Source organism: Paramormyrops kingsleyae, chromosome 3 (genome assembly GCF_048594095.1).
Source record: "Paramormyrops kingsleyae isolate MSU_618 chromosome 3, PKINGS_0.4, whole genome shotgun sequence".
NCBI lineage: Eukaryota > Metazoa > Chordata > Actinopteri > Osteoglossiformes > Mormyridae > Paramormyrops > Paramormyrops kingsleyae.
In genome coordinates this window covers 21,702,065-21,726,203 of record NC_132799.1, presented here as the reverse complement: position 1 = coordinate 21,726,203, position 24,139 = coordinate 21,702,065, and the positions used below count along the sequence as shown (strand labels likewise).

Here is a 24,139-nt window from a genome sequence, read left to right as displayed (position 1 = left end):
AGGCCATTTGAGTGCAGTGAACTTATTGTCATGTTCAAGAAACCAGTCTAAGGTGATATGAGTTTTGTGATATGGCGCATTATCCTGCTAGAAGCTGGGTGCAATGCGGTCATAAAGCGATGGACATGGTTAGCAACCATACCACAGGTAGGCTGTGGCATTTAAAGTATCCTTAATTGCTACTAATGGGCCCCAAGTGAGCCAAGAAAATGTCCCCCATACCAATACACCATCAACAGCCTGAATTGTTGATATAAGGCAAGATGGATCCATGCTTTTGTGATGTTTACGTCAAATTCTGACCCTACCATCTGAATGTCGCAGCATAAATCAAGACTCATCTGACCAGGCAACTTTTTTCTAATCTTCCATTGTCCGGTTTTGGTGAGCCCATGCCTGCTATAGCTGAAGTTTCTTGTTCTTAGCTGACATGAAGAACACCCAGTGTGGTCTTCTGCTGCTGTAGCCCATGTGCTTCAAGGTTTAATGTGTTGTGCATTTAGAGACGCCCTTCTGCATTCCTTGGTTGTAACAAGTGGTTCTTTGAGTTACTTTTGCCTTTATACCAGCTTGAACCAGTCTGGCCATTCTTCTCTGACCTCTGAAATCAACAAGGCATTTGTTGAGAGCTGCTGCTCAGTGAAAGTTTTTTCTGTTTCTTCTCTTTCATGACTTAAGTGGACAGTTGGGCCAAGACATTCATTCACCAAGCTTTTATTGCTTTCATTTAGGTTACATTTTACAGTTTTATACGCAATCTTAAAAGAATAGGAAAATACTGTAAATATTTAGTTATTCTCCGTAAAATAACTATGTGTAATACTTTTTTACAGTTTAAAGGAGAAAACAGAAGTATAATTAGCTGACAGGAATAGGTGTAAAAAAACTCCAATTTAAAGAGCCTCTTCCTGCTATTGGTACTGCTGTTGATGTTCAGAAGAAAAATTTTACTTGGAATGCATGTAATGCATCTGTTTATAGTAATAGGGATGTACGCTGGGTGACAACATCAGACATACTTTGCACTCATCTGCAGGTGAAACATGCAAGCCCTCGTTCACCTTTGGTATGTGCGATGATAAGGCATTATGTACACGTTCAGTAGAGCGACCTGCGCATTTACACAGTTGCTCTCCGCTGACCAGGCCAGCTTTGGTGTTACCTCAAGCTTTGATTTCCACTTCAGTTTTCTTACACTAACCTGTTACATGTTAATGACAAGTTACTGCATGCGGATGGCCGGCAAATAGATTTGGCATAGCGTCTCTGTAGCTGAAATGGCCGATCCCATCAGCAACAGTGTGCATGTATATACAAAGTGGCAGATGTCATCAGAAACATGACGTATCCCATCAGCAGCACAGTGTCTGTCTAACTGAAGCAGCAGATCCCATCAGCAACACCATGTCTGCATAATCAAAGCTGCAGATCCCATCAGCAACACCACGTCTGTGTACCCAAAGTGGTAGATCCCATCAGCCACACCACATCTGCGTAGCTAAAATGGTAGGTCCCATTAGCAAAGCCACGTCTGCGTAGCCAAATTGGCAGATCCCATCAGCAGCACCGCATCTGCGTAGCTGAAATGTCAGATCCGATAAGCAGCACCATGTCTGTATAGTCAAAACCATTCTGTTTCTTCCAAATCGGTCAAGCCTCAGTACCATGCACATGTCAGCCTGGTGTTTTTTATGTCTTTTGCTCCTGGAGGTTGAATCTCATTTGGTTGTAGATTGCAGATCTCTGCATTTATCTCTGCTGCAGGTTTCTCCTGGTGTCCTGAAATGAGATGGTAAATGGTAGCAGACCTCAACCCTTTATCATTATCACTCTAAAACTAAAATGTCATTGGTTTCTTCTTGGACTCACCATCTCATATCACCAGATCTTTGTTATATGTGTGGTCTGTGTGATGTGTGTAATCTGCATGATCTGCATAATATGTATAATCTGTGTGATCTGTGTAATATGTGTGGCTTGTGTGATGCGTGTGATCATCATGCATGTTAAAGCTGTTAAAGTATGTTTGGATGTTCAGGAATACTTAAATGCTGCTGGTTTATGTTCTATGAATACATTTTAAAGGTATTGCTGAGGTGGACAGGAGGTGGTGTATCAAGTGAGCCTCACCATAACTTTATCAATACACGTACAGAGAAACTCCTGATGTACAGCATGCAACATTTTATGCAAAATCCTGGATTTATCAAACAAACCTTGACAGGAAAAAAATTGTATATTTACAAAAACTCAGAAAGAGATGTACGCAATATTTTCGATAGGGAAGAAGGCAACACCCATTTTAAAGCAGGGAACTGCAGGTAAACTGATCAATCAGATTTTTTTGTGCGTATGGGATTTTTTTTCTTTTCATGTGTATGTATTCTTTCACAAAGAAATTTACGCAAAGTTTGATGAATGAGACCCCTGGTCCTTATTATTCACATGGAGATTGCCACACCACATTGAAATGCTGACAATAAGGTTCTCATGATAAATGCCTGCTTTATGATGGACTCTTTGGAACAACAATATTAGTGTACCACACTTAAACCCCAGCAGAAGATCTGTGTCTCCTTGGCTAACACCTCACCTGGTGGCCTTCAGATGGACTGCAGTTGATTCATGTTGTGTGTCACCAGGTTTGTGTTCATGATTGGGACTTCGATCATCTTCACGTTCCACAGCATGTGGAAAAGAGGCATGTCCCGTCTGCAGATGCTCCGCAAGATATTTAACAGAAGTTTGAAACTTATCCTCATTGGCTTCTGCTTCCTGAACTACACCCCAAAGGATGGACTGTGTGGGTATAACAGGCAAACCTCATCACACGTACATCCTGAATATGACAAAATGACCAATGTTTTATTATTTATCAGACAAATATTTCAAAATACATTCATTCCACTGAACCATTTGAGGAACATGAAGTTCGTGTAAATTAATCTCTTTCCCTCTTTCTGTTCATCCTCTTGCTGATGATTCTGGTCAGGGCATGAGTACAAATGATGTTCCTCAGAGACTTCAAATCCACTGATGAAGAACCACTGAACGATGCTTTGGAGATACAATTGCTGTCCATTTCCAAGTTGACACAGTGTGAGGATAATAAGGGCAGACAGAGAGAGAGAACAGCAGCCCCCAGACAGACAGAGAGAGATAGAGAATGGGTACGGAAAGGCAGGTGAAGTAGTTAGCCTGTGGATGGTGTTTGTCATTTCTGGCACTCAGGAGGCTTCAGTGTGCGATGCTCTAACGAGAGAGGAATTTATCCATGAGGAATATAGGGGAAGTGCCTGTCATTCACACACTTCCATGCCCCACTTTCCTGGACATGTTTCCATAATCACATTTACAAAAATATTGTACTTTCAAGAGCAAACATTTTATTGGGAAACATTTAAAAAGATCAAAAGCAAGGCCAGTTTAATGGACACTTACAGCAGATACAGTTACAGAGTGGCAGCTGTGAGCTGCTGTAATGGAATTGCTCATCCTGTTTGGGTGAGGGAGTACCAGCAAAGTGCCTTTTTATGTAGTATTAGGCACAAAAGATATAAGACCATGTTTGAACATTTGAACTCAGGTGGGCAAATGTTTTGCCAAAACTATGCATGCTGTAGTTCTCACATTTAATACTGCAGAAATGACACGTTTACCTTATCACTGCTTAGTGTGCATATATGCTTGTTTTTTGATGCTGTGATATTGATTATTTTTCAGGGGATGAATGAATGAATGGTACATGTATATAGAGCTTTTCAACTCACATAAAGCACTTTACAGAACCAACAGGGAGCCACTTGAACTACCACCACTATGTAGTACCCATCAGGATGATGCAATGGCAGCCATTCTGTGCCAGTGCACTCATCCCATAGTAGCTAATTATATTCAGGGGATGATTAGGAGACCAGATTTGGAAAGGGCCACTATGGGCTATTAAGCCAGGGCATTGGGGGTACCACCCCTACTCTTTTGAAAGATGCCCAGGGATCTTTTATGACTTCACATAAGACATGACATAAGAACATAAGAAATTTACAAACGAGAGGGGGCCATTCGGCCCATCAAGCTAATAGCTTAACTAATAGCTCAGAGTTGTTAAAACCTTATTTAGCTTCCGCTACACTAGCAGGAAGACTACTTCTTTACGCTGTGTAAAGAAATGCTTCCTCAAATTTGTTTTAAAATATTCTCCCACTAATTTCCACGAGTTCTAGTATTTAAACTAATATTGAAATAGCCATTTGCCTGAACAGCATCCAGACCTGTTAGAATCTTATAGACCTTGGTTTTATGTTTCATTCAAAGGCCAGGGCCATTTTTAAAGCACAGTGTTCCCATCACTGCACTGGAGCATTGAGATCCATACAGACCATACAATGGGCTAACTTGTTGGCCACACCAACACCTCTTCCAGCAACAACCCAGCTGTCCTAGTTGGTCTCCCATCCATATACTGGCCAGGCCTAAACCTGCTTAGCTTCAGGTGGGTCACTGAATCTAAACTGCAGGTGGTCTGGCTGCCTCACACCTTTAGGGTTGAGGGTGACACCCCTATTCCTCCCCTGTGATGGTGTATCCCCATCTCCCCCTCTGTAGGTGTACTCCCATCTCCACTCTGTGACTGTGTACCCCAGCCTTGTGCCCTATACTGCCATACTACTCCACACTCAACGCCTGATCAAGACACATACATAGATGGATGGATGGAATTTTTTTTCAGAATTTTTTTCTGCAAGCCCTAACATGCCAGTAATATAATATAAAATTTATATTGTTTAATTTCCATTGCAGAGGTAATAGCATGTATGATTAATTACCTTGCTGAGACCTTGGCACGAATGGCTTTGTCATTAACTTATGATTGATTATGAATTCAGGGTAGCAGACAGAGGTCTGCTAGCAGGAAGAGGCATTTTAGCAAAAGCATGATTCATTAAAAGTCATGTTTCATGGCCTATCTTGGTTCCTGTAAGTTACCCGTTTGATCTGATTTCCTCTGGATCAATGGAGTATGTGTTGGCTCACAGTGCTGCATGCACTAAAGAGGTTTTCACTAATGTCTGGATGGTGATCAGTCTTTTCCCAGGGTTCAGGGACTTTGCCGGGGCCCAGGGATGTTGCTGGGGCTGTAGCCTACCCTTGGACCCCAAGGGCTTTTGAGATGCCACTGTGTCCTGAATGAGCAGAGGACGTGGTGAATTATGCCCTCAGTGCTCTACGGTACGCTTAAAGGTACTTCTCTGCACACACACCTCATGTCTTCCGGTTTGGCTCTGTTGCAGTCTCCTGGTCCTGGGCCCGCATCCCGGGGGTCCTTCAGCGCCTGGCTGTCAGCTACTCTGTTCTCTCACTACTGCACATGACCTGCTTGAGGAGAGAAATCCCGCTCAGTGAGGTGGGCAGACTGTTTGCTGGGATAGGGCCCCTGGGAGGGGGGAGAGCCTTGGTTGAATGTGTGACTTTCAGAGGTCCTTTTTCCAAGGAGCGTATAGAGGTGAAGAAGGGTTAGGGTTACAGGATTAGGGTTAGAGGGTTAGGGTTAGAGTTAGTGGATTAGTAGATTAGATGTGGATGGAGAAGGTCTCATCATATTTAGTCCACCTGCTGAGATAATTACAGCTCCTTTTGCTCAAATAAAGAGTAAAAAATAACTTGGTCTCTTAGAATTTGCTCTGTCTTGCTCTGAAGGGGATGGGTGGCAAAGATATGTCTGAAAGTCAGTAAGACAAATCACTACTGCATCACGAGTCAAAGTGAGGTTACCACACAGCTGCAGGGGCGTCACGTTAATGTGCTGGGAGATAGGGCCTTTTGTTTTGTGCCATCATGGCCACAGGGTGCCCTGCAGATGGGATACCTGCAGGACAGCCGATGATCTTCTCTTGGATGTTCTTGTGCCCCTTTCACAGTCATCACATCCAAGAGATCTGAATCCATTAACCTGAAAGCAAAAGGCTACATCAATGAAGACACACTGCCCAGTACAGATGAATGTAATTTTGACGTCTGTTTTGTGTATGCGACAGCATCACTGGTGGTATCCCATCCAAGACCTGGTCCTGTACTGGCCAGAGTGGGTCATCATCATCCTCATGGAGACACTCTGGTTGTGCCTCACATTCCTCCTTCCTGTTCCTGGCTGCCCCACGTGAGTCCTGGCCCACCCGGATCACATATATCGCACAGATCACACAAATTATGCATATCACATAGATCACAAATAGCACACAGATCACCCAGATTATACATATCATACAGACATCATGCAGACCATACGTATCATACAGATTACATAGATCACACAGCTCACACATAACATACTGTACAGATCAAATAGATCACACATATCACACTGATCACATATATTACGCAGATCATGCAAATCACACACACACACATTCTCTCTCTGCCGCTGTCTGATCCAGCACATCTCCAGATGTTCAAATCTCTCTGCCATCAGCAAATTAAAATTGTATTTTCATATGTCACAAGCAGAAAGTTTATTATTATCAGCATTCTGTGCGTCTGTATGTTTTAACCCCATGTGCTGTGTATGTTAACACAACACTATGTGTGTTACCCCTATATTGCTGTATGCGTTCCTGATACTCACTCACCTCCTGTTGGTGTTGGAAGGCTGAGACCAGGGTCCAGAGCCACTCTTTGTGATTTATGGATCCTGGCTGGGTACCTTGGAAGGGATAATTAGCTAATCTTGCTCTGTCATGGGCTATAAGAGGAGAGCAGAGACAGGGAATCTATCTTCTGCCTGTCTTTCTCTCATCCTTCTCTCTTTTCCTCTTCCATTTTCCCAAAATGCTTTGTTCTCTTAAAATCCTTTTCTTTATGAAGCTCTTTCATATCCTTTGTGGTGTGTAGAGTCCCTCACACCCACACACAAGGTGATGACAGTTTTGAACAGTTCACCTGAATCTAGCTGCTGTGTAGCAGAGCTGGGCCCATTCTCTAGGGAGCATGACACTGTGTCAGGGGTCTGTGTGCTTCTCCAGAGGCTACCTGGGTCCTGGTGGCATCGGGGACAATGGCCTGTATCCTAATTGCACCGGGGGGGCTGCTGGCTACATTGACAGACTACTGATGGGTGACCACCTCTACAAGAATCCCACGTGCAAGGTAAACACAAGCAGGCCAGGCCTCACAGACCATAGTGACCAGTGTTAAATGCACTTTGCCAGTGTGTCTGAGGCATAGGGTAATTCTGTGTCAAATCATCACACGATGGACCTCATTATCACAGATTTTAACGAAACTTGCTGCTGATTTGGTTATATGAGTAACCCATGGGACTGAAATTGCACGTGTCTTGAATCAATATTAAGGGAGATTTAAGCTTAAATTAAATTAAAATTAACGGTAAATTAAAATTAAAATTACCGTTTTTTTGACTGATTATAATTAGGGATGGCTGGGCTTTGGGTATCGGCACAAATACCCAAGTACAAATTCGATACCAGTGTTTAATTAATAAGCTGTAGGCTTTTGCCTCATTGTGTGGAAGAGAATGTGATCATTCTTTTATGTGTAAGGCAACATTAGGCTTAACCTAAATCTTAAACAAAGATTTCCTTTGTTCAAAACAAAATGTAACATATGCATATATATATATATATATATATATATATATATATATATATATATATATATATTATATCCAAAGTCCCTTATATCCAGAGTGTGTGCATGTGTTACATTTATCATTATACATTATATATAAATGGGGTTTATATATGTTGAAAAATGATGATTCAGTAAATTTATATATATTCATTTATTTACTTGAAACCTGAGTTTTCAATTCGATCATTTATAGGATTCTTCATTCTCAGTGATTATTATATTAAAAATTGAATAGCAAAAAAAACTATATATTTTTTTACTAAAGCTATGAACATCTCCAACAAATTTTATCTGGTTTTTGAGTTGTTGCCAATATATCATGGCTTATAGGTGGCAACACATGGTTTCATATCACTCATGGGTCTTTTTCATAGCAGCCATAATGACATGAAATAGTATTGCAAGCACAGGTGTATGTAATGACATTAATTAAATTCCTATTATGCTACACTGAAACTGAACAGAAACTTCATTAATATCATTAGTGACATCTGTGCTTGCCATACTATTTCATGTCAAAATGGCTGCTGTGAAAAGGGCCCATTCCAATGTGGCTAATAAATGCCAATGCTCTGCCCTGCATTAATCAGAGGAGAGTCATGTGTGCAAATCGGTCAGGTGTAATCAATAGCAGATATTGTTAATTACCTGGTGGATATAAAAGCATTGTCTTTGCTCCACCAGCATATATTTTCACAATGTCTTCGGGAAAGAACTTGTTTAGACTCAAGCAGAAAATTTGTTGTGACTCTTTCAAATGTCATCTCCAAAAGATAATGGGTGCTTTAGAGATGTGACTGAGACAGCAATACAGTCTCAATTTAAGGTCAGATCTGCACATCTTCAGTAACTGCTGGTGAGACTATCAAAACTCACACCCAAGATCAAAGTGATTGGTCAGTCTGACCCTTCCAGTAGTGACTTAATCCCTCCCGATCCTGAACCTATGGTTGGTCCCTTAACATCTGGAGAAGAAGGTACATTTGCCAATGATGAATTACCACTTCTAAACCTTTGTCATTGATTGGTGAATCTCTAGTAAAAAGAGAGTGGGGCAGAGCTCATATGTAAAACTCAAAGCACATAGGATTAACAGTAGCATGAAGTTAGAAGTTGCCACTGGACATTGAGTCCATATAAAGATGATGGAAAGGAAATAATAGACTGGCTATAAGTTCAAGTTTTCAGAATAAAAAGTGAAAAGGTGCAAATCCCAGCAATGTTACCAAAAGGCTGGAGTGTGAGGAAAATTCAGGAGGAATTTGGTGCTTCCCACTACATAGCATGGAAATCCAAGATGTTGGTAAAAGAACAAGGGATTTTGTAAATGCCTAATCCAAGGTCAGGAAAAACACTTTCTAGAATTACAGAGGAAGTGGTAAAGCACTTCTACTTGTCAGATTCTCTCAGTCGGGAGATACCTGGAATGAAGATGATGTGTCAGTAAAAGTTGATGGTGAGGAAGCTGATTCAAGAGAGACTTGTGCTTTGCAACCTTCCTGAGGCTTTCAAAAACTTCAAAGAGAAGCATCCAGATCTCAAAATCAGATTCTCAAAATTTGCTGAACTGCGACAAGACAGTATGTATTAAGTACTGACAGTGTATTACCACATTGTGTATTAGTATTAAGAACATCCACTGCCAATTTGCCACAACAGAGATGTACCAACTTGAAGCTGAATACCTGTTGAGATTCCATTCAGCAAGAACAATTCCAGGGGCACAAAACACCTTAAATTTCCCCTTAATTATGACACTTAAGGCTTAATTTCTTCTTAGCTAAGGTATTAATTTAAGGTTTCATTAGTTAAGGAAAAATCTTAAGGGATTTATATGGCATCACATCAAAGTCAAAATGCGTAAATATGCCACTCGCGAGCGCAAAATGAAACTCGCGAGCACAGGACGAAGAGCTGCGTTTGCGTTCATCATAATATCACCTTCTCTAATGTGTTTTTCTCCTCCCAACGTCATGGTGCGCTCACGCGCAAAGCGCATTTCTTTCAGCCGCTCTCTGCGCTCGAGGGAAATTTCTGCGCTCGTGTTCTGCCGGGGGGAGGTTTTGACAGTTTGGGGGCGGAGTCATGCTGTTTCTGACAGCAAATGCTGTTGGCGGATGAAGTATGGTTTATCCATGTTATAAGTAATTTCATCAATTCTCATTGCCCCCAATCCTGTTTCCCCATCAATATAAAACAGATACAGTTACAGAATGCAGCAACACACGTTATTGGGATGCTGAGGCAGGCATTAGGTTCGGCATCTCCATACGGCAAAGTAACGTTATCATGTGTTAGGAGTTTCCATAGACTATACATAATTTCTACACCTCGTCATGCAACCACTTACGATGAGTATTACTAACGTAGTTGTAGCATTTTGTATCAAAGCTTTCAGTAGCTATTTGAATGTTGTGGGTTACTTAAACTATTCTGTTCTATAGTACTTAAATCTGCAGTGTACAATGTAATGCCTCTTTGGGAATTGATTTACAAAAAATATCTTCACATGGGGACACACTGAGTTGTCTCCATGGTGTCAGGTATTGTAAACTAGTTCCAGATAAAGACATTAGTGTAATGTTTTTAGTACTGACTTTATCCAGTTAAGTTAATCATTTAGACAGCATCATTATTAAGATGACTTGTTAAACGATGATATTACTTTGGATATTATTCTAAGTGCTGTAATAAGGAAACAATGCAAATACCTCCATGAAACGCACTTATTAACTGAATTAAGTTATGTGAATACATTGGTTGGCTGTAAATCTGCATCCCTATTACTTGCCCAGAGAGTTTGAACACGTTATTGTGGCTATTGTTTACATCCCTCCTTGTGTGGATGTGGAGATAGCATGTGATGTCATCCACTCCGCTGTTTCTAAACTACAAACACAGCACCCCGAGGCGCTTATGCTAATCTCAGGAGATTTTAACCATGTGATGCTGGACAAAAACATTACCTGTCTTCTCCCAATATATGGGTTGTACTACCCGGGGAAATAGGATTATTGACATGCTGTATGCAAATGTTAAGGATGCATACAGCGCCACCCCGCTGCCTGCGCTTGGGAACGTTCATTTAGGAAGTGGTCCCCTGGGGCTGAATTGGCTCTGAGAGATTGTTTGCAACTACGGACTGGGATATTCTACAGGGGTTACATGAGGAGAACATTGAGGAGGCTGTTGACTGCACAACTGACTACATCAACATCTGTATGGACATTGTAGTTCCAGTAAGAACAGTACACTGCTATTCTAACAACAAGCCATGGATTACAAGTGACATTAAGGGCCTTTTGAACCAGAAGAAAAGGGCTTTTAAAGGCGGTGATCGGCATGAGCTGAAGCGCGTGCAGAAGGAACTTCGAACCCAGCTCAGGATGGCAAAAGATCAGTACAGGAGTAAGCTGGGGCAAAAGTTGCAGAATAACAGCATGAAAGAAGTGTGGGAAGGGATGAAGATTATAACTGACTGCAGCTCAAAGTGGGGTGCCTTCATCGAGGGAGATGTGGAGAAAGCAAATCTGATGAATAACTATTTTAACAGGTTTGACCACCCTAACCCATTCTCACCCTCACCTCAGAGTACTGCATCCTCCACCCATCCTTTTGCTGATACTAGCATAGGAACGAGGTTAGCCCCGCTCACATTTACAGCAACCCAGGTAAGCGAAGAGCTGAGGAGGCTTTGTGCCAGCAAAGCGGTTGGTCCAGATGGAGTATCGCCTCAACTCCTGAAGGCCTGTGTGCTGGAGCTGGGTAGTCCTCTATAGCGCATCTTTAACATGAGTCTGGAACAGGGGAGAGTTCCGAGGCTGCATCACCTCAGATCCGAAGGTATCACATCCTAGGGAGCTGAATGATTTTAGGCCTGTCACCCTGACGTCACATGTGATGAAGACCATGGAGCGGCTGCTACTTCACCACTTGAGGCCACAGGTCCGCCATGCCCTCGACCCTGCAGTTTGCATACCAAGAGAAAGTTGGAGTGGAGGATGCCATCATCTATATGTTACACCAATCCCTTTCTCACTTGGATAAATGCAGTGGTGCGGTAAGGATCATGTTCCTGGATTTCTCTTAATAATCTTAAGCGCCTTTAACACCATTCAGCCACTGCTCCTTAGGGACAAGCTGATAGAGATGGGGGTAGATTCATACCTGGTGGCATGGATAGTGGCCAATCTCACAGACAGACCTCAGTATGTGTGTCTCGGGAAATGCAGGTCTGACATTGTGGTCAGCGGCACAGTAGCACCGCAGGGGACTGTGCTTTCTCCAGTCCTGTTCAGCCTATATTAATCGGACTTCCAATACAACTCGGAGTCCTGTCGTCCAAAAGTTTGCCGACGATACCGCTATAGTGGGCTGTGTCAGGTGTGGTCAGGAGGAGTATAGGAACCTAATCAAGGACTTTGTTAAATGGAGTGACCTAAACCACCTACAACTGAACACTAGTAAGGAGTTGGTGGTGGATTTTGGGAGGCCTAGGCCCCTCATGGATCCCGTAATCATCAAAGGTGACTGTGTGCAAAGGGTGCAGACCTATAAATACCTGGGAGTGTTGCTTGATGACAAATTGGATTGGACTGCCAATACTGATGCTCTGTGCAAGAAAGGACAAAGCTGTCTATACTTCCTTAGAAGGCTTGCGTCATTCAACATCTGCAACAAGATGCTACAGATGTTCTATCAGACGGTTGTGGCAAGCGCCCTCTTCTACGCGGTGGTTTGCTGGGGAGCCAGCATTAAAGGGGGGATGCTTTACACCTGGATAAACTGGTGAGGAAGGCAGGCTGTATTGTAGGCATGTAACTGGACAGTTGGAGCAAAGGGCGCTGAATAGACTCCTGTCAATTATGGAGAATCCTCTGCATCCATTGAACAGTATTATTTCCAGACAGGGGACCAGCTTCAGCAACAGATTGTTGTCACTGTCTTGTTCCACCGATTGACTGAGGAGATCATTCCTCCCCCATACTGTGCGACTCTATAATTCCACTGGGGGGGTCCAAAATAGCAGTTTGCTAACATAACATTAACAAGTTTAAAACTCATCTGAACAATATAGAAGCATTTAATATTATACAAGTACAACAACATACTGACAGACCTTGTGCCCTAATCAGCCAGGTACTAAAAGAAAAAGGAAAAACCGTCTTTTTTAATTTAAGTGCCATTTTCTGCTCCGCTTCACCGCCACTGTACTGTCGTGCCGGTCCGTCGTGTTTACGCTATAGGGATACCAGGACCGCATTTTCAGAGTAAAAGTATAGACATTCGCAAACAAAAAACACTCATCACCGAAGTGCCTGAACGACTACCGCCCTGTGGCATTCACGGCCATTGTTATGAAGTGCTTTGAGTGACTGGTCCTAGCACACCTCAAAAAAATGCTTGCCCCCCCCCCCACTGGATCCTCACCAATTTGCTTACTGAAGCAATAGGAGTACAGAGGATGCTATATCCACAGCACTTCACTGTGTACTCTCACACCTGAACAACAAGAATACTTATGCAAGAATGCTGTTTGTTGACTTCAGCTCAGCTTTTAATATTGTCATTCCCTCCAAGTTGATCATTAACTTGTGGATTTTGGAATCAGCAACTCTATCTGTAACTGGATCATGGACATCTGACCAACAGACCCCAGCATGTTAGGTCCGGCCATAGCTGCTCTACCACCATCACACTCAACACTGGCACTCCACAGGGCTGTGTGCTGATCCCGTTCCTCTACTCCCTTTTCACCTATGACTGCAGGCCTATGTATGGACCCAACTCCATCATCAAGTTTTCAGATGACACCACGATGATCGGTCTCATGAGTGACAACGATTAGTCTGACTACAGGGAAGAGGTAAAGCACCTAGCTGTATGGTGCGCTGACAATAAACTGCTCCTGAATACCAGCAAAACCAATGAGCTCATTGTGGAATTGAAGGAGGAGAAGGGAGACACCCATGACCCCATCCACATCAATGGCTTGGTTGTTGAACGCGTTTCCAGCGTCAAATTCTCAGAGAACCTGTCCTGGTCAACGAACATCTCCAGCCTGGTCAAGAAGGCCCATCAGCCCCTCTTCTTTTTGAGGACACTGAAGAAGAACTATCTGTCTGCTGACATACTGGGTAACTTCTACCGCTGTGCGATAGAGAGCATCCTGACCAACTGTGCTGCAATGTATAGGGACTCCACTTCCTGCCATTGAGGATGTCCACAAGAAGAGATGTATATTTGTCCTTCTGTAAAGCAATATAGAATATCTGTACATCTTCCGAATCTGTATATCTTCTGTATATTACTAATGCTAATTTATCCCCACCATTTACACTGCCCTTATCTGCTCACTTAACTTATTTGTACACAATCTGTACATAACTATTTCCACCTCTGTACTTACTCTCTTGACTGTACAAATTTTACATACTGCACATATTGCACTTGCTACTCTCTGCACTTCTAATTAGATGCTAAACTGTATTGCTACAATAAAACAAACATGGCAACAGAAATATGCTTAGTTGCGGCAGACAAACCCATAGCTCATTTACAGTTATTGTTAATTTCGTTGACAAAAATACTGATGAGAATATAGCCTGATAAAAGTTTTTTGCCGGACGATAACTAAAGCAAAAACTTAATGACAATGACAAAATTAAACATATTATTCGTCTAAAAATTTAAAAAGCTAGACTTTGTCCCCTCTCCATGCTTATCTAATGAAAATGTGGATTGTTCCCGCTGGTGCATTGTGTTCACTAGGAGTAGGTACTTTTCATTCGACTAAGAACAACTGAATGGAGCATATACTGTAGTGATACACTTTGCAGAATGGTTGATGACAAGCACTGGCAAATATGTCGAAGTACAGTGGTCCCTCATTTATCGCGGGAGTTACGTTCTAAAAATAACCCGCAATAGGCAAATCTGCGTAGTAGTCAGCTTTATTTTTTACAATTTTTATAGGCTGTAAAACCCCTTACTACACACTTTATACACATTTCTCAGACAGCCATTAACATTTTCACACTTTTCTCTCTTGTTTAAACACTCTCAAAGTTCAAACCTTTGTAGAAAAATAAATCCAGTATTATAGAATGAAACCAAAGATCAAAACCTGTTTTCAGGCCCAAACATTTGTTTGAGAAATAAAAATATAAACGTTTTCCTATAAATAATAATGATGGATTTTAGAACTAACGAATTTAATTTTAACGATCAACCTACGAGGTTGGACACATAAGAAATTATTAATAGTGTCTCAGGAGTATTTCATAGTTCCTCTGACCGTGCCTCCTCGTCCTGGTGCCGCAGGATGCATGCAAAATTGCACTAGAAAAAATACGTGAAACTGCGAGGCCGCGAAAAGTGAACCGCGTTATAGCGAGGGACCACCGTACTGGGAAAAGAGAAGTAATGGAGGAAAATTGAGCAGTTCTATGTTGTATCTCATTTATATTAAATGCATTTTTGCATTTGCATTTCTGCATTGGAAAATTCATTCCATAACTGATAACTTCTGTCTAATATTGCCTTTGCCCAGGGTGAAACTTGCTAGCACTTATTGGTGGGATAACATTACATAGCTTTTTTATTCCCTGAAACCAAAAAATCGATTTGCTACCCAAATTTAATAATGAATTATAAGCATATCGCGGGCCATACAAATAAAATCATAAATTAACTGTTGGTTGTCACGTTGACGACGCAGGAAGGCGAGATTCCTCAAGGGAACGGGCTTTATTGTTGAGATCCGTGCAGACATCGACGAACATCATGACAATACAATGACTAATCTGGGAAGACTAACTCAGACGTGGACTAAATACACAAGACAAGCCAAGAGGAACAGGAAACAGGTGATGACAATCGGGAATTAACACGAGGTAACGAGGTGGGCGTGGCACACACGAGGATCGGACGAGCTGGGCGTAACAGAAACCCCCCCAAAGGCGCGCACACTGGGCACGCCCCAGGGGAGGTGACGGACGAGACGAGGGAACAGGACCTGGAAGACAAAACCAAAACATCAACGAGCCACCGGAAACAGAACAGACACGCAGAACAAACACAAGGGCAGAAGCCAGGACAAGACCCGACACAGAACGGGAAACGCAGACAGACAGACCAGGAAGGGAGACACAGGGGGAACACCGACAGATGGAACAAAAGGGCCAGGAGTGAATGGAGGCACAACAGGGGGAGCAGGAACAGGAGGAACAAAGGGACGAGGAGCAGCCAAGGGAGACCCGACAGGAACGGACGGGGGATAAAAGGGAGCCCGAGGGAGCCCAGGCGGGTGGCGGCTGAGAGGAGGGAACAGGAGGGGACCACGACGGGAACAAGGAGATAGGACGAGGGACAGACGGAGGAGACAAGGAGGGAGTCGGAGGGGGCACCAGCAAGGGTAAGGAGGAGGGGGAAGCCGCAGCAGGCGACAGCGCAGCCACAGCCGGCAAAGGCGCCGTCTGCCGACGCACCGTAGCAGGGGGACCCACAGGCGACCGACGAGGAGTCGGAGGCGGGACCGAGGCTAGGCGACAAGGCGTCGGAGGGGGACCCGCAAGCGACCGCCGGCCCGGAGACGCAGGACCCGTAGGCGCACCCCGAGCCCCAGCCAAGGCAAGCGAGGGTGAGCCAGGGGGCGGGGCCCCGGCCCTGCGCTTGTGTCCCCTCCCCTATCGGGACACAGAAAGGCGGGGTCTCGGTGGGTGTCGGCCTCACTGGGGTAAGGGCAAAGGAGTCATAAGGGAGGTCCCCGAGGGGTCCCACTCAAGCTTCTCCTCCTCCAAGGAGGAAGGAGTGGTGGTCGGACTGTCTTGGACCTCCTCGGGGACTGGGACCAGGGCTGGAAAGACAGGCTGGACAGGCAAGCCGGGCTGGACAGCGGGCGCTGCAGCAGTGGCAGGCGAGGGCGCTGCGGGCAAAGCAGCGGCTGGTGAGGGCGCTGCGGGCAAAGCAGCGGCTGGTGAGGGCGCAGCAGCAGGCGCCGCCGATTCATGGCCAGCTGGGGGCGCCATAGCACGCACCACCAACTCATGGCCAGCAGGGGAAGCCACAGCAAGAGCCTCGGGTGCAGCCTGAAGTGGGGCCGGTGCAGGATCCCCAGGCATAGCTGCAGGCAGAGGAGGGGCTGTAGGCAGCGCCAGGACCTCAGGCGCAGCGGCAGGCAGTGCCGCGGGCAGGACGGGCAAGGCAGACAAGACGGGCGAGGCCTCAGGCGGGACCTCTGGCATAGCAGCTGCAGGCGGAGGTGGCGTCGAGACCTCAGGCGGAGCTGCAGGCGGAGGTGGTGCAGAGACCTCAGGCGGAGTTGCAGGCACCGCCGACTCATGGCCAGCAGGGGGCGCCGCCAACACAGGCGGGTCAAGCAAGGCCGCGGGCAGAGCGGCAGCATCTCGCAGAACCTCGGGCGACTCAGCAGGAACCTCAGGCGTTTGGCCACCAGGGGGCGCCTCCGCAGGCACTGCCAACTTGTAGCCAGCAGGGGGCACCTCTGCAGGCACCGCCAATTCGTGGCCAGCAGGGGGCAACATATCCGCGGGGCCAGCAGGACGGGCAGGACAGATGGCACCGGCGAGTCAGGCAGGACAGGTTGGACAGGCGCCGGTGCTTTTGAGGGAGTCTGTTCCGCTCGCAACTGAAAGAGTCTCCTCAAATTGTGTGCCAACTTCTCCAAATCGCCCTGCGGAGAAGCTGGGGTAAAGGCGGCAAACTGTCTTTGAAGCTGTATGGAGAGCTGGGCAGCTTCTCGAAAGTCCTGCACTGCCGGATCTTCCATCACCCTCCAGTACAGTCCTTGGAGGGCAAAGTATTGTCCGTCCAGGGACGGAACCGGTCCTTTAAGGGATGGAGCCGGAGCTTCGGCCGGTGGAGGAGCATTTGCGGCCGGGTAAAACACCGCCGGGTCCAGGATAGGGAGGCGCTCCTCCTGACATCCGACGGGGAAAGAAGCGGAGAGGGAAACAGCCCCTAAGAAGAATGCCAGTACCTACTTGCTTTTTTCCTTTCTTCTTTTTCTTCCTTCTTATGGTAATCCGTGGCACCGCGGGTGGCTCCGATGGCAGATCCAATTGGCCTCAGCCGCCATTTCCCGGACCTGCTGTAAGTTCAGCCGAACTTCCTAGGTTAGGAAGGCGTCCTCCGTCGGGGAAATCCCCCGCAAGATATCCCTCGTACGGATCGCCAAGGTGCGAGCTGCGGAATCTTCCTGTATTTCTGGCTGTTGTAGCCAGTAAACTGCCTCGCTGACGAGATCGCCGACTTCAGCTTCTGTGAGCTGAGGTGTCTTCTTCTGGAGATTAGTCATTCTGTCACGTTGGGTGGCAAAGGACGACGCAGGAAGGCGAGATTCCTCAAGGGAACGGACTTTATTGTCGAGATCCGGGCAGACATCGATGAACATCATGACAATACAATGACTAATCTGGGAAGACTAACTCAGACGCGGACTAAATACACAGGACAAGCCAAGAGGAACAGAAAACAGGTGATGACAATCGGAAATTAACACGAGGTAACGAGGTGAGCGTGGCACACATAAGGATCGGATGAGCTGGGCGTAACAGGTTAGGTAAAATCAGTTGATGATTGTATTCATTGGGCCCTCCCAGTTGCAGGACATTCTTCAGGATGTGTTCATTTTCTTCATTTATCACGATAAACTCAGCCATGTTGTAGTTAACATACAGTCAGAGGTATCTTAAGTTATTTTTCCTTACTTTGGTTGTTAAAGTCTTTTGTGCAACCATTAAGGTAATTTTAAGGGATTCCTTAAGTATAAGACCAAGATAAGAGGAAAAATTTAAGGGTGTTTTGTGCAACTGGTTCCAGGTACTCAGAAACTTCATAGGTTTCGTCTGTTGTCAACTGAGAAAGTGAATGTCAGACCCTTTTCAGCATACACTAAAAACAGCATTGAAAGGGTGTACACACTTAGGGAATCAGTTGACTTTGCAAGCATAAAAAATTATGTTATGGCTGCATATGGCGATAACTGGTGGCTAGGATGTGTGTTGAAGAATTTATGCCCAGTGTCAAACCAGAAAACGCTTGGGGAGACGGTGTGGGCAAAAACAGCCAAGCATTATTCAGGTCGGAGCGAACAAGGGCAACATCAGCGGGCCGGGAAGGTCAATCCAACAAAGACGGAGACACGGAACTGGGTTCAACACAGAGAAGGGATTCAGGGCAGACACAACAGGTGAGTTGCGCTAGGGCTGCACAAGAGACAGAAACTGCTTAGTATGTGACAAATGCTTCAGGTACAATCACCAACATAAGTACACCTGGGTGTACGCTTTCTTCACTCCTATAAAAAAAAAATGCTACCAAGCGGACCAATAACAGTTCTTGCGGTCTGTGTCGCCGTGACATGTAGCTACATTTCTGGGGAGGTGCACATCAGGGCCCATGGCTACATCTTACTTACAGCATCGATTCGACGTAGAAGTATAGATCAGGCTTTACAGTTAAGGTTCTGTGTCTCTGTAAAGACCTTTCAAGCTGAGAATTGAGAATTCGGATATACAGTAAAATCCCATTTTAATGGGCATATAACAGAATATTGTCTATAACGGACAAGGTCTGCTGGTCCCGGCCATTCACCTTTAAGAACATGCAGAAAAAGCATCGGATATAGCAGACTCGCATATAACGAAATTTCACTTATAACGGACAAACAATTTGGTCACCAGGGTCTCTTTTAGCTGTACTTTTGCCTGGCTATAACGGACATGCAGGCTCCGCCTACAAGGTACGTGGCGTGCTGGTGATATCCAGCGCAGATACGTAGTCAGGATTATTAATAGTCACGCATCTGGTTAGGTAAAGTTGGATTACTACATGTACAATATAATAATCTATACCACAAGTGTGTCTGCTGGGGTGTGGCATGAGTAAATGGTGTCTTGTACTTGTATTCTGGGCATACAGCAACTCTGGATATAATGGACTTTGGATATAACATATATATATATATATATATGCATATGTTACATTTTGTTTTGAACAAAGGAAATCTTTGTTTGAGGTTTAAGTTAAGTCTGATGTTGCCTTACACATAAATGAATAATCACAGTATCTTCCACACAGTGAGGCAAAAGCCAGCAGCTTACTAATTAAACACTGGTATCAGATCGGTACTTAGATCGGTATAGGCCAATACCCAAAACCCAGGTATGGGTAACGGGAATAGAAAAAGTGGGGTTGGTGCATCCCTAATTATAATTACTCATAACATGGTAATTTTTCATTTTGGAGATAACGCACAAAATATTGAGATGGAAAAGAGCTCTAAAATGACATAAGAATCATTTCTGTGTAAGTTATATTAATGGAGATATAGCCAGTCAAAGTCATAGCTCCCCTCCCAGTATGTTCAAAATTTTCTCTTTAATCTCCCTTAATGCTCCAAGATACATGCAATGTCATATGACCAAATCAGCATGCCAAGTTAAAATGTGATGATGAGGTCCAAACGAGTCATGATTTGTCACAGAATTACCCCATACTGGGAGTGGTGTACTTCACTGGCTTACTGTCCATTTGCAGAACCACTAAATGCTGCCTTTCTGCCTCATTTCACCACAGCACTTTTATGCCTGAAGGGATTCTTCATCACTGCATTTTCACCAGGGGTGGGCTCAGACTGCACGGAATGGCATCAGGCTTTACTTCGGCCCCACTGGGGGATCATGGGCCTACATGGGTTAGGCGGGGGTTACTAAATTTCACCATAGACAGTCAGTATGGCAAAGGCCTGCAGGTCCACATTGACCAGACAGACACTGTAAACTATCAGAGTAATAGAGGAACACCTCAGAGACATCACCCAGGGAACCAGGCAAATCATAGACGCAGCCAGGGAAACCAGGGCCATCTTACAGCCCACAGACATGGCGCAAGGAATCGGGGTTGACACACAGACACGGCCTGTGAAACCAGGACCAATTTACAGCCCACAGACATGGCCCTGGTAACTGAGGCTAATTCACAGATACAAGCTGCAGAACCAGGGCCAATTCACAGCTCACAGACACAGCTTTTGGAACAGAGGGCAACACAAAGACATGACCCATGGGAACCAGAGCCAACTCACAGCCAACACACACGGACCAGGGAAGTGGTGCAACCCATGGACGTGGCCCAAGGAACCAGGGCTGACTTACAGACACGGCCTCATAGTCCAAGAGTAGACTTATAGTTCAAGGACAAAGCCCAGGGAACCCTCACAGCCTGTTGCCCAGAGCTGCATTTTCTGGGGTAAGGGGATAGGTATTGTACGCTGACATTGCATGCTGTCTGTGCCCTGCAGGAAATGTACCACACGACAGTGCCCTTTGACCCAGAAGGGGTGCTCAGCGCCATTAACAGTGTGGTTATGGGGTTCACTGGGATGCAGGTAAGGGGTAAGAAAGAAACCTGCCACTTAAATGGGAGGCAGTGACCATTAAATTAGCATTAAAACAATTTACTTTGTACATTAATTTGTAATGTAACTTTTTCCTTTTATTTGGAGTTATAAGGATATGATTTAGCATTTGGCTAAGGATGCAGGAGTGTGGTGTCAGGGATGTTTTCCTAAAGGCTTAGGATTATGGGGTATTTCTCACTCTAGCAGCTGCTGCCTGTTAATACACCCAGGCCAGGCTGGAAGGTGAGGACAGTGCCTTAAGCACTCACACTTTGATGATGTGCATGTTCCTTTTAGGCCTCTTTGTAGCACCCACACTGGGGCAGCTGCTGACTCCTTCTGTCAGTGACTCTCACAAAGTACACCAGGTGTCTTCAGATTGTTTTCCTCACACTCCTGGTGTCAGTGTTCCCGGCCTGAATTTTTTAATCATCACCAAATAAATCAGAAAATGTGGCCACTCCTTGTTGCAGCAGCTTCAGACACAAACAGGATGCCAGTATCGCTAAGACCACTCAGATTGATTGCCTAGAAACAGAGCAATCCAGACTTACATTTCACGTTATTAATGAAGGCATCAGTGGTGATGTAGGGGAAGAGGGCCAGAGCAGCATAATGCACATTATGTCATGGCTGAATGTCTGGGACAGTTTGAGTCACTTTTTAAATTCGAGGCTGTTGTAATAGGTCCATATCAGTACAGTCCTGGGTGTTTTCCTGTTCTACATTAAAAATGTCCTTCAAATAACACTTAATCACTGCTCGAATCTCAAACAGTCACTATGTGTCCACAGGCTGGGAAGATTATGCTTTATTTCCGCAAGAACCATTTCAGTATCCTGAAAAGATTCCTAATTTACGCCGTTATGATGGTAAGAAGAGCCTTTAATTTCAAAGAAGTATTTACTAATCAATTTCAACAGAAGTCCATTTGTATCTCTGTGCAGCTTTAGTTTATGTTCAGTTTGTGTTCAGTGTATATAGAGTGTGTATTATATATGTACTGTGTAGGTACTGTGTGTGTGCAGTATGTGTAGAGCTCTTCACCTTCCTACTCTTTACCTCCTCAACCTTCATCTCCTCACTCTTCACTTTCTTTTTCTTTACCTGTTCACTCTTCACCCCCTTGCACTTCATCTTTCTAATTTTCCTGTTATTCACAACCTTGCTCTTCACCTCCTCACTCTTCAGCTCCTCGTTCTTCATCTTTCTGCTCTTTACCTTCCTGCTCTTCCCCTCCTCACCTTTACCTTCTCGTTCTTCACCTCCTTGCTCGCCATCTTCCCACTGTTCACTTTCTCTCTGTTCACCTCCTCACTCTTTCTCTTCCTGCTCTTCACTTTCTTGCTCTTTACCTCCTAGCCCTTCACCTCCCCACTCTTCAAGTCCTTGCTCTTTATCTTCCTGCTCTCAAGGTCTTTGCCCTTCGCCTCCTAGTTCTTCACCTTTTCCCTTTTCTCCTGAGATGTTCGTGTTCTTTACTTCATTGTCCCTTACATGTCTGGCACTTGTTTGTTTTAGTCTCCTGTAGTTGCCTTGGCTTTACGGCCATTTGGGGGGGGCTTCAGAGTGGCTGACCTCACATGTCTGTGTGAGTACAGGGGGAGAAAGACAAAACCTCCAGGCGGACAGAGAAGCATGAGTGTGTCCTTGGGAAGGTTTCTGTGTTTTGGATCCCAACCAGCTGCCTAGGAAAGGTACTTGAGAAGTGTAGCTCCCTCAGGAAAACTCAGGAAATGTGAAATCAAATTCCGGCTTCTTTGAAGTGGCCACATAAACAAACTCATTGGACACACAGGACTCCAGAAGAGTACTGGAACGTTCTGAAAAATGAGAGAAAGCTGGAAACTACCCAACTCACCTGGCCTCACACTTAGGTTTTCTCATAAAGCTTAAACATCGTCAGGGTGAGCAATGATGTGTATCTCACAGCTGTTGTCTGCCACTGTGCTGGTCTGAAGGCCACAATTCGCAGCCTGGTGACAGAGCAGGACAGTCTGGCTGGGGTCTCACTGCTGGGGTGGCGGGTCAGCACTGAAGAGCAGGTCCTGCTAGAAAATCCCCAAAACATGGCAATTCATTTCAGAGCTGAGAACTGTCTAACCTGAGCCTAACTTTGGCTGCCAGGAATTATATTTCATTGAATCTTAAAAATGTTTCACTTTCTGTATCTTCATTATAGAAATTAGAGATGTTCTGATTTTTAATTTCTCGATCTCAAATGCCGATTTTGTGGATGATTCACAATACAAACGCTCCTCTACTTACGAACTTTCAACTTATGAACTTTCAGACATCTGAACGAAGAGAACCGTAAGTCCAAATTGTGATCATTGGGCTCCTGTTTCCTGTCCGCAGCATCAATTTTTTTTCTGCACGCCAATTCCGCCTAGTACGACTTCTGCCTGCTACTTCCACTGTGCAGCAGCGTAGCGTGCATACTCCCAGCATCCTAGTTTTTTGTATTTGTGTACACGCTTAAAATGATGAATAGCAACTTATGAACATTTCAAGTTGCAAACGGCCATTTGGAACTAATGAATTTTCAAGCACATCAGCAGCAGTATGTCATCTCCGGTCTGGCAGTTTTACTAGATATCTGTTTGCAATATGCAACATATGTGCAAAAGCAGTTGTTCATGGAGGATCACCTGCTAAAGCATTCAACACCATGAACCTCATTAGACATTTGCACCTCCACCAAGAGCAGTATGATAAATATGAGCACCCAAGTTTATCTTTGTGCTCTGTATAGAAGTGTGGAGAGTGAGCGGCTGTTCGGTGCAGCTGCACAAATTTTGGATGAGAAGAGGAATAGACACTCCCCAAAAAATGCAGAAATTTTTATATTTCTTTAAAAAAATCTACCTCTGTTTCTTGGAAGAGCATCGGCCAAGAGCAAAATTCTTACCCATTTTTCCTGGAATTAAGTGGCTATTGAGTGGGGTATAATTTCAATTTATTTTTATATAGCGCCTTTCACAACAGTCGCCCCAGGTGCCAGGCCTACCATTAGTGGTCTGTATTTGAATGCTAGGAGTATTAGAAACAAAATTAATGACTTAGAGG

At 44.6% G+C, this 24,139-nt stretch overlaps 1 protein-coding gene across 3 annotated transcripts in view; it reads left to right on the top strand.

Annotated features, from left to right (window-relative positions):
* LOC111848991 (heparan-alpha-glucosaminide N-acetyltransferase) overlaps positions 1-24,139 on the top strand; it is a 62,954-nt gene that overhangs the window by 26,037 nt on the left and 12,778 nt on the right. The window contains exons 10-16 of one of the 3 annotated variants that reach the window (XM_023821423.2): positions 2,643-2,803; positions 5,292-5,404; positions 6,036-6,157; positions 7,020-7,143; positions 20,972-21,058; positions 21,865-21,942; positions 22,672-22,767. In XM_023821423.2, coding sequence (XP_023677191.1) covers positions 2,643-2,803; positions 5,292-5,404; positions 6,036-6,157; positions 7,020-7,143; positions 20,972-21,058; positions 21,865-21,942; positions 22,672-22,767 — 781 coding nt within the window. Of the gene's footprint in view, positions 1-2,282; positions 2,322-2,642; positions 2,804-5,291; positions 5,405-6,035; positions 6,158-7,019; positions 7,144-20,971; positions 21,059-21,864; positions 21,943-22,671; positions 22,768-24,139 lie in introns of all 3 variants that reach the window. The other 2 variants (XM_023821424.2, XM_023821425.2) reach the window with 2 other exon arrangements.